The sequence below is a fragment of the Gorilla gorilla genome, chromosome 5, assembly GCF_029281585.2.
Source record: "Gorilla gorilla gorilla isolate KB3781 chromosome 5, NHGRI_mGorGor1-v2.1_pri, whole genome shotgun sequence".
Taxonomy (NCBI): Eukaryota; Metazoa; Chordata; class Mammalia; order Primates; family Hominidae; genus Gorilla; species Gorilla gorilla.
This window is the reverse complement of record NC_073229.2, coordinates 49,212,901-49,222,288: the sequence shown is the minus strand read 5'-3', so window position 1 is coordinate 49,222,288 and position 9,388 is coordinate 49,212,901. Positions and strand designations below refer to the sequence as shown.

Here is a 9,388-nt window from a genome sequence, read left to right as displayed (position 1 = left end):
TAGGGACGCCAAAAGTGGAAGGCAACGACACACGGCCCGTGGCGCCTTCAGCTAGGGAGAAAGAGAGAGAGGACGGGGGCTGGCGGGCGGGATTAGCTGCCGGAGGGCTGAGTTTCCGCAGGCCTGGTAAGAGTCCAGCTCTCGCATCCCTTTGCCGTGAGTTTGAGGAGGTGGTTGGAGCGGGGAAATGCACCAGAGGGGCGGGGCCTTCCAGTTATTAAATTACGTCATGCAAATGAGGTGTCTAGACAGACCAATCCAAAGGTCCCGGGAAGCGTTTCGTCCGCACCACGCAGCGTAGGCATTCTTCGGGCAGTTCTACCTATTTGCATAATATATGCAAATCATTTGAACAAAGATAGGCTAGGAATGACTCGTTCATCAAAATATGGGCAACCATCGACTAAGACGGACATTTAATTTTATAACATAATTTTCGTGAATAAATTTTTGTATTTGAAATTATTGGGAATTTGTAATTTCTTAACAATGGGTTTCATTTTGTGAAATGCAGTACTGTTACCCTCCTTTGTCTCTTACTACCCGATTCTAGAGCTCTCTGCTCCCATCAAGAGTTATACCCATTCAACAGATCATTCAGTGACTATGATTTGAAGGCGCTGGAGATAATGCACAGGATATTATAGAAGTAGAGAAATAAGACCTGGCGCGGTGGCTCACGCCTGTAATCCCAGCACTTTGAGAGGCCGAGGCAGGTGGATCACGAGATCAGGAGTTCAAGACCAGCCTGGCCAACATGATGAAACCCCATTTCTATTAAAAATACAAAAATTTGCCCTACGTGGTGGCGGGCGCCTGTAATCCCAACTACTCGGGAAGCTGAGTTAGAGAATTGCTTGAACCAGGGAGGCGGAGGTTGCACTCCAGCCTGGGTGACAGAGCAAGACTCCGTCTCAAAAAAAAAAAAGAAGGATGGGCGCGGTGGCTCACACCTGTAATCCCAGCACTTTGGGAGGCTCAGGCGGGCGGATCACCTGAGGTCGCGAGTTCGAGACCAGCCTGACCAACATGGAGAAACCCCGTCTCTACTAAAAATACAATTACCCAGGCGTGGTGGCGCATGCCTATAATCCCAGCTACTCGGGAGGCTGAGTCGGGAGAATCGCTTGAACCTGGGAGGCGGAGGTTGTGGTGAGCCAAGATCGTGCCATTGCACTCCAGCCTGGGCAACAAGAGCGAAACTCTATCTCAAAAAAAAAAAAAAAAGAAAGAAGTAGAGAAATAAAATATGATTATGCCTGGGGTGATTGAGAAATGTTTCTAGAAAAACTCTTATTAAGAGATATGAGGCCGGGCGTGGTGGCTTATGCCTGTAGTCCCGGCACTTTGGGAGGCTGAGGCGGGCAGATCACAAGGTCAAGAAATGGAGACCATCCTGGCCAACATGGCAAAACCCCGTCTCTACTAAAAATACAAAAATTAGCTGGACTGGTGGCGCGTGCCTGTAGTCTCAGCTACTTGGGAGGCTGAGGCAGGAGAATCGCTTGAACCTGAGAGACGGAGGTTGCAGTGAGCTGAGATCACGCCACTGCACTCCAGCCTAGCGACAGAGTGAGACTACGTCTCAAAAAAAAAAAAAGAAAAGAAAAAAAAAAAGGGCCGGGAGCGGGAGCAGTGGCTCACGCCTGTAATTCCAGCACTTTGAGAGGCCAAGGTGGGTGGGTCACCTGAGGTCAGGAGTTGGAGACCAGCCTGGCCAACATGAGACTCCATCTCAGGAAAAAAAAAAAAAATGATATGAAGAATGATCGGAGTAGATATCTGTCAAAAATATATAAATAAATAGATATGAAGAACGAGTTTAGAACTTACCCAAGTTTCAGAAGAAGGTGTACATCTCAGGTGCAGAGAACAGATTAGTGGAGGCATGAGTTTGGGGGCCTGTGCCTAGGCTGATATGGCTAAATAAAGGAGACGGCTTGTTCATTATGAAAAGTGAAGGCAGAAAAAGTTTGCAGAAATCAGATGAGAATTTTAGTCAGAGGCTCAGTAAGATTTAAGATGACTTCTGTTTTCAAACTTCCAAAATGATTCTCTTCTCCCTTCTCCCCGGCCGGCTACCACACATACCGTTTTGTTACCCTTTGCAGCAAAATTCTTAAAAGGGATGTCCATAGTCATTGTCTCCAATGAGTTTCTCCTTCCAGTCTTTTTTTTTTTTTTTTTTTGAGACAGAGTCTCACTCTTCTCACCCAGGCTGGAGTGCCATGGCGTGATCTCGGCTCACTGCAACCTCCACCTCCCGGGTTCAAGCGATTCTCCTGCCTCAGTCTCCCGAGTAGCTGGGATTACAGGCACCCGCCACCATGCCCAGCTAATTTTTTGTATTTTAGTAGAGATGGGGTTTCACCATGTTGGCCAGGCTGGTCTCCAACTCCTGACTTCAGGTAATCTGCCCGCTTCGGCCTCCTGAAGTGCTGGGATTACAGGCGTGAGCCACCACGCCCAGCTGTAAATTCTTTGCTTTATTTAATAGCACCAGTTCTTTCATTCATCTACCCATTCAAGTGTTTTTTGTTTGTTTGTATGTTTGTTTTTTTTTTTTTGAGACGGAGTTTCGCTTTTTAGTTGCCCAGGCTGGAGTGCAATGATGCAATCTCGGATCACCACAACCTCCACCTCCTGGGTTCAAGAGATTCTCCTGCCTCAGCTTCCCAAGTAGCTGGGATTACAGGCATGCGCCACCACACCAGGCTAATTTTATATTTTTAGTAGAGACGGGGTTTCTTCATGTTCGTCAGGCTGGTCTCGAACTCCTTACCTCAGGTGATCTGCCCACCCCATCCTCCCAAAGTGCTGGGATTACAGGCATAAGCCATCAGCCCCGGCTCATTCAAGTTTTAAACATTATTGAGGGCTTATGATATGTCAGGCACAATAGCATAGGTCACTTTATCCCCATTTTTAGAAAAAAGCCTCACAGAGGCTGAGTGATTTGTCAAAGTGACAAAGCTTATAGTGGTGGAGAATGTTGGTTCATGGTATTCCTTGCTCTTCATGAAATCTGTCATGGGCCTGGGTACCTTGTTTGGACATGTGTTTTTGTCCTGCCTGCATTCTTTGAGGTTAAGGCTGTCTTACACAGCTGGAATCCCCCTTGGTGCGTGAAACCATCTGCTGTAGTGGACACACTATAGCGTTGTTGATGGATTGTTCATATGGCCAAATCCTTGCCACCTTTCCCTCAAGACCTGTCTCTCCTTCCCAAACCCAGGAAAAAAATCACCCAAATAAAAACTAAGCTGACTTGATCTGGAGGAGGGGGTAATTTATTTAATTTGTTGACTCTGGCTTACAATTTTGTCTTCTGTTTCCATATCTGGGTCATTAGAAGCCCCTTCAATCCCATCATCCCTTTTCCCTTCAAATCAGGGCAACTCAGAGATAGCTTTCTTGGCTGGGGGGCCTGTTGGCTTTTCCTTTTCTCTCGCTTTTTCCTCATACATCAGGATCCTGGTTGAGATGGGAAGAGGCACAGGGATCAGGGAACACTCCTCTCAAGGGAATAAATCATAGGGTGCTAGGAAAAGCTAGAAGGGGATGGGGATGTGAGGGTGGAAGGGGGAAGAGGAAGGGCAGGGGTTGGAGTTTCTGGGGACCAGGACTATGGATAGGGATGGGGTCGGGACCTTGGAAGGGTCCCTCTAAGGATGGAAGAAGGGATGATGGGCAACGTGTAGAAAAGTTGAGCCTGGGGACAAGGGTAGTGATGGGGGAGGAGAAAACAGGTAAGTACAGGGGAGGTTGGAAATTGACACTCACATTTTTAGGATGGCAGATCTCTTGCCCAGCATCATCCTGAGAAAGTCAGGGTAGCTGAACGTCTCCCCGGAGCCACTGGACACCTCTCCAATTAATTTCTTTAGCTCTAGGTGAGTCTTGGGGACCCCAAGTTTCTCCAGCATTCGTTTCAGGGACATGATATCTGGGGGCAGAGGATGGGGATGGGGAGAAGGTGGGGAGACCCTCTCTCTCCTCTCCCACTTCCACATCCCCATTCTCCTTCCTCCCACTGTGGTAGGTGGGCCCCCTCCAAAATCATGAGGAATGGAGCATGTAGGAGAGACCTCTGTCTTCTTAGGCCTGCACACCACCCTGCCCCCGCAAATCACCCGTTTCTCACCAATATCGCCATTTCCATTAAGGTCAAACTCCATGTATTTCTCTGGGTGAGGGGAGAGAGCAGAAGGGATAAGCGCTGACTGGAGGGTTTTCAGCAGGGGACTGAGGAAGGGGTTGCCAACCAACTGCTAGGTGGAGGAGACAACGTGGAAGGAGGAGGAGGGGCAGGCAGAGGAAGTGGGGTTGGGGAGTTGAGGGGCCCCGCTAGGGTGTGAGGAGCTAGAGGGGATGCTGAGAGAGGCAGGCCCGGGAAAGGGACCGCAGTGTGGCAGGAGGGCAATAAAGGCAGGTTCCCCTTTTGCTATCACAAAAGTAAACTTTGTATCTCTGCTGTTCCTGCCTTGTTCTTGTGGAAATCCTAACCCTCCTACCCCTCAGCCCTGTCTCCACCGCCTACAGTTTCCCCCTCACCTTTGAAGCCCTCCAGTTTGGAGGGCAGATCCTCATCACTGCTATATTTGGGATCGTCTAGGAATTGCTATGGAGGGGAAAATAAGAGCCAGGGTAGGCCCTCCCCATCCACGCCCCATCCCCCTGGCTCTGCCCCCTTAGTTCTTCCTTCTACCTTGTTGATCTCATCCAGCCTCTCTTCCTGCTGGGCCTTCAGCAGTCCGAAAGCTTTTCCTCCTGTGGGGTGAAAAAAATTAATCAGCCCTCATCATCCCTCCCTTCCTCTCCTTACCCTGACACCAGCCCGGGCTGCCCTAGGCCAGCTGACTGCCCTCCTAGCCCACAGCCCAGGTCTGTCCATCTCATTCCTCCGATCTAATGCCGCTGCCTATCCCACCCTCCCTACCCTGTAAATCCCTGGTTTGGCTCATAGCTCAGCAGATGCTGGTAGAGGTGGGGAGACAGACCAAGCTGGAGGCCTCTGTCTGCAGGCTCTCCTCTCCCACCAGTCTTCTCAGAAGCCTTCCTCCCAAACTTCCCCTTTCCCCTCATTCCTTCCTCCTCTGCCTCCCAGACCTCACTTCCCCATCAGGTTCTGCTGACACTAGCACCCCAGGAAGGAGGGGGAGCCTGGTGTGAAATGCAGATTAGAAAATAACATTCTCCCAAATTCCTCTTAAATGAGAGCCCAGTGTGCGCATGAAACAAATATTTTGATAAGCCACTGGAGGTGTGCAGGAAGGGCAGGAAGACACCAGGGATATTTATTCTCAGGAACTAGTGTTTTTGAACAGGTCCAAGGTTCAGGTAATGATAAGACCTTGCATTTTGTCAGGTTTCATGAGTCTGGGCGGGCAGCTGTGGATAGGAAGACAAGGAAGGGCTGGCTGAATTTTTCTGCTCTGTAGATTGGAGAAGAATCTGAAGTCTGCTGGCAGCTCCAGGAGGGTGACAAGATGGGCACAGGGTTTAGAAAGGGAGAGAAACCTCACTCCCAGCCTGGCAGCTCCAAGGAGGCCCTTAAAAATATGGAAATGTCTAACAAAACATTTTAATTTGTTAGCTTTAGAATGTGCAACGTAACCCTCTCATCTTATCTCCTTTGAAATCTTTAGTAAAATCTATAGAGATCAGGAATTTAAGAGTTTAAGTAGATTCTTTGGAGGAACTGAAAGTGGTACTTAAAGAAACAGCGTTTGTGGACAGAAGAGCCAGGGAGTGAGGCTGACATCAGGTTTGCACACTACGCGTGCGTGCACACATGCAGGCATGTTTGTGTGATGGTGGTGCTGGTCACTGTGGGTTCAACAGAGTGGATGATAGCCTCTGACACATGCCTCCCTAGGCATAACCTTTATCCCCTCTGTCACTCTGTTTGGCCAGTCGCTTCTTGGAGAGGTGAGGACAGCACATTTCCCTCATTGAGATTTCCTGGTCCAAACTCCCTGCCCAGGGCTCCATCTACCCTGCCCCAGCATTGATGAAGACACCTTTCCTTCTCCCTTCCCCCCAACATATTTCCTTTTCTGTAGCTGGGAGTTTTCACTTCTCACTGCCCTCTCCCTGACCCAAGCCAGGTAGGGGAGATGCTGGAGTGGCCTCTGGCTGCTGCTTCTTCTTTTTTTTTTTTTGAGTCGGAGTCTTGCTCTGTCACCCAGGCGGGAGTGCAATGGTGCAATCTCGGCTCACTGCAACCTCTGCCTTCTGGGTTCAAGCAATTCTCCTGCCTCAGCCTCCTGAGTAGCTGGGACTACAGGCGCCCACCACCACGCCCAGCTAATTTTTGTATTTTTAGTACAGATGGGGTTTCGCCATGTTGGCCAGGATGGTCTCTATCTCTTGACCTTGTGATCCACCCACCTCAGCCTCCCAAAGTGCTGGGATTACAGGCATGAGCCACTGCACCCGGCCGGACTCTGGCTTCTTGACTTCCCTTTATTGCAGCTGCATTCTCCTGCTGCAGAGAGAGCTGCAACCCTGTACTCCCAATGTTCTCAGTGCCTGCTGGGAGGAACTCACTTCTTTATTCATACATTCACTCAACAGATATTTACTGAATGCTTACTATATGCCAGACATGCCTCTAGGCCCAGAGAACCCAACAAACGAAAACTCTTGTCTTCATGGTTGATCTAATTGGGGAAGGCAGACAATACAAATAAATAAGTATATTAAAGGTGCTAGGTGGACAGGCGCAGTGGCTCACGCCTGTAATCACAGCACTTTGGGAGGCTGGGGCAGGCGGATCACAAGGTCAGGAGTTGGAGACCAGCCTGACCAACATGGTGAAACCCCATCTCTACTAAAAATACAAAAATTAGCAGGGCCTGGTGGTGCGTGCCTGTAATCCCAGCTGCTCAGGAGGCTGACGCAGGCGAATCGCTTAAACCCGGGAGGCAGAGGTTGCAGTGAGCTGAGATTGCGCCATTGCACTCCAGCCTGGGCAACAGAGTGAGACTCTGTCTCAAAAAAAAAAAAAAAAAAAAGGCTCCAGGTGCCTATGGAGGAAAACAAAGTAGGGAAGAGGGGACATAGGAGTATTATTGCCAATGGTCCCCAGTTTTTTGTTTTTTGTTTTTTGTTTTTTTTTTAAACGGAGTCTCACTCTGTCGCCCAGGCTAGAGTGCAATGGCTTGATCTCAGCTCACTGTAACCTCCGCCTCCTGGGTTCAAGCGATTCTCCTGCCTCAGCCTTCCGAGTAGCTGGGATTACAGCCACCTGCCATCATACCTAGCTAATTTTTGTATTTTTGTAGAGGCGGGGTTTCACCATGTTGACCAGGCTGGTCTTGAACTCCTGACCTCAGGTGATCTACCCACCTCGGACTCCCAAAGTGCTAGGATTACAGGCATGAGCCACTGCACCCAGCTTTTTTTGTTGAGACGGAATCTCGCTCTGTTGCCCAGGCTGGAGTGCAGTGGCACAATCTCTCAGCTCACTGCAACCTCTGCCTCCCGGGTTCAAGCGATTCTCCTGCCTCAGCCTACCGAATAGCTGGGATTACAGGCAATCACCACTACACCCGGCTAATTTTTGTATTTTTAGTAGAGATGGGGTTTCACCAAGTTGGCCAGGCTGGTCTTGAACTCCTAACCTTGTGTTCCTCCCACCTTGGCCTCCCAAAGTGCTGGGATTACAGGTGTGAGCCTGACTTGTCCCCAGTTTTAAATATGGTTGTCTGGCCAGACACGGTGGCTTAAGCCTGTGGTCCTAGCCACTTGGGAGGCTGAAGTGAGAGGATCGCTTGAGCCCAGGAGATCAAGGCTGCAGTGAGCCATGACCGTGCCATTACACTCCAGTCTGGGCAACAGAGTGAGACCCTGTCTCAAAAAATACAATAAAATAATAAAATAAATAGAGTGGTTAGAGAAGCGTTCTCTGAAAAAGTGATATTTGAGCAAAGATTTCTTTTCTTTTTTTTGAGATGGAGTCTCACTCTGTCGCTCAGGCTAGAGTGCAGTGGTGCAATCTCCACTCACTGCAACCTCCACCTCCCGGGTTCAAGTGATTCTCCTGCCTCAGCCTCCAGAGTAGCTGGGATTACAGGCACCTGCCACCACACCCAGCTGGCTAATTTTTTGTATTTTTAGTGAGACGGGGTTTTACTATGTTGGCCAGGCTGGTCTTGAACTCCTGATCTCATGATTCGCCCACCTCGCCCTCCCAAAGTGCTGGGATTACAGGTGTGAGCCACCACGCCTGGCCGTTTGATCAAAGATTTTAAGCAAGCAAAGGAACAAGCCTCTGTCTTCCTAGGCCTGCACACTTCCCCAAATCACCTTTTTTCACTGATATCTCTGTTTCCATTCTGGTCAAACTCTATGTATTTCTTTGGGTAAAGAGAGAGAACAGACAGGGTAAGCACTGGCTAGAGGGTCTTTGGCAGAGGATCGAGGAAGGCATTGCCAACCAAGTGCTAGGTTGAGGAGAGGATGTGGAAGGAGGAGATGGGGCAGGCAGAGTGGGCTTGGGGAGTTGAGGGACCATGTAAGGTGGATATACGGCTAGAAAGAAAAATACTTTTTTTTTTTTTTTGAGACAGAGTCTCCATCTGTCGCTAGACTGGAGTGCAGTGGCGCGATCTTGGCTCACTTCAACCTCCACATCCTGGGTTCAAGCGACTCTCCTGCCTCAGCCTCCCAAGTAGCTGGGACTACAGGTGTGCACCACCACGTTCAACTAATTTTTGTAATTTTAGTGGAGACGAGGTTTCACCATGTTGGCCAAGATGGTCTCGATCTCTTGACCTTGTGATCCACCCACCTTGGCCTCCCAAAGTACTGAGATTATAGATGTGGGCCACTGCGCCTAGCCAGAAAAATATTTCTTGATCCTAAAGTGGAGTCAGCGCCACTGTTGCTGCTAGTGTTGAATCCAGAACCATAGCTGGACATGGGATCAGAGGATGAACAAGAGATGCTGACTGGGCCTAGAGATGGCAAGGAGGAGGAGGAAGAGGAAGAGGAGGAATTAGTCAATTCCTAACAAAAGCGAGAGAGCAATGCGTGCAGCTGAAGAAAGGAGTAAAGTCTCGGAGCAGCTGGAGCTCTGTGATGAGCACGTGTCTTCCAGATCACAGACAGGAGAGGATTGCACAAAGCTCTTTGACTTCTCTAATGCAAGGGACCATTGCATGGCCCACAAATCCTTTAACAGTTTGAAATGAATGTGCAGACTCCTTCACCCCAGCTTTCATCACCTGGGCATTTCTCTATGGTTTTAAATATAACATTTGTTTCTAATTTGTGTAACTATAAGTCCATGTGAACCTCATGGATTTTTGGCTTAGGCAAATAGCTTCTCTGTAATTGGCAGCAATTCCATCTTAATAAGGGAACTGTGATTTGCAAAACG

The 9,388-nt window shown here is 49.1% G+C and overlaps 1 protein-coding gene and 1 pseudogene across 6 annotated transcripts; one reads left to right on the top strand and one right to left on the bottom strand.

The window, feature by feature from the left end:
- Positions 1-3,268: 3,268 nt before the first annotated feature.
- On the bottom strand, positions 3,269-5,099 carry AIF1 (allograft inflammatory factor 1). 6 transcript variants are annotated; one of them, XM_055390036.2, is made up of 6 exons: positions 5,001-5,099; positions 4,709-4,770; positions 4,555-4,621; positions 4,145-4,186; positions 3,784-3,946; positions 3,269-3,474 (listed from the first exon to the last, which is right to left on the bottom strand). In XM_055390036.2, the coding sequence occupies exons 1-6, from the start codon at positions 5,083-5,085 to the stop codon at positions 3,390-3,392; spliced, it is 504 nt and encodes a 167-aa protein (XP_055246011.1). In that variant the 5' UTR covers positions 5,086-5,099; the 3' UTR covers positions 3,269-3,389. The 6 variants fall into 6 exon arrangements, with proteins under 6 accessions (XP_055246011.1, XP_055246012.1, XP_063563177.1 ...); XM_055390037.2 differs by having other exon boundaries at positions 4,940-5,068; XM_063707107.1 differs by lacking the exon at positions 4,145-4,186.
- Positions 5,100-8,588: 3,489 nt separating this feature from the next.
- LOC129534138 (cytochrome b-c1 complex subunit 6, mitochondrial-like) lies at positions 8,589-9,388 on the top strand (annotated as a pseudogene).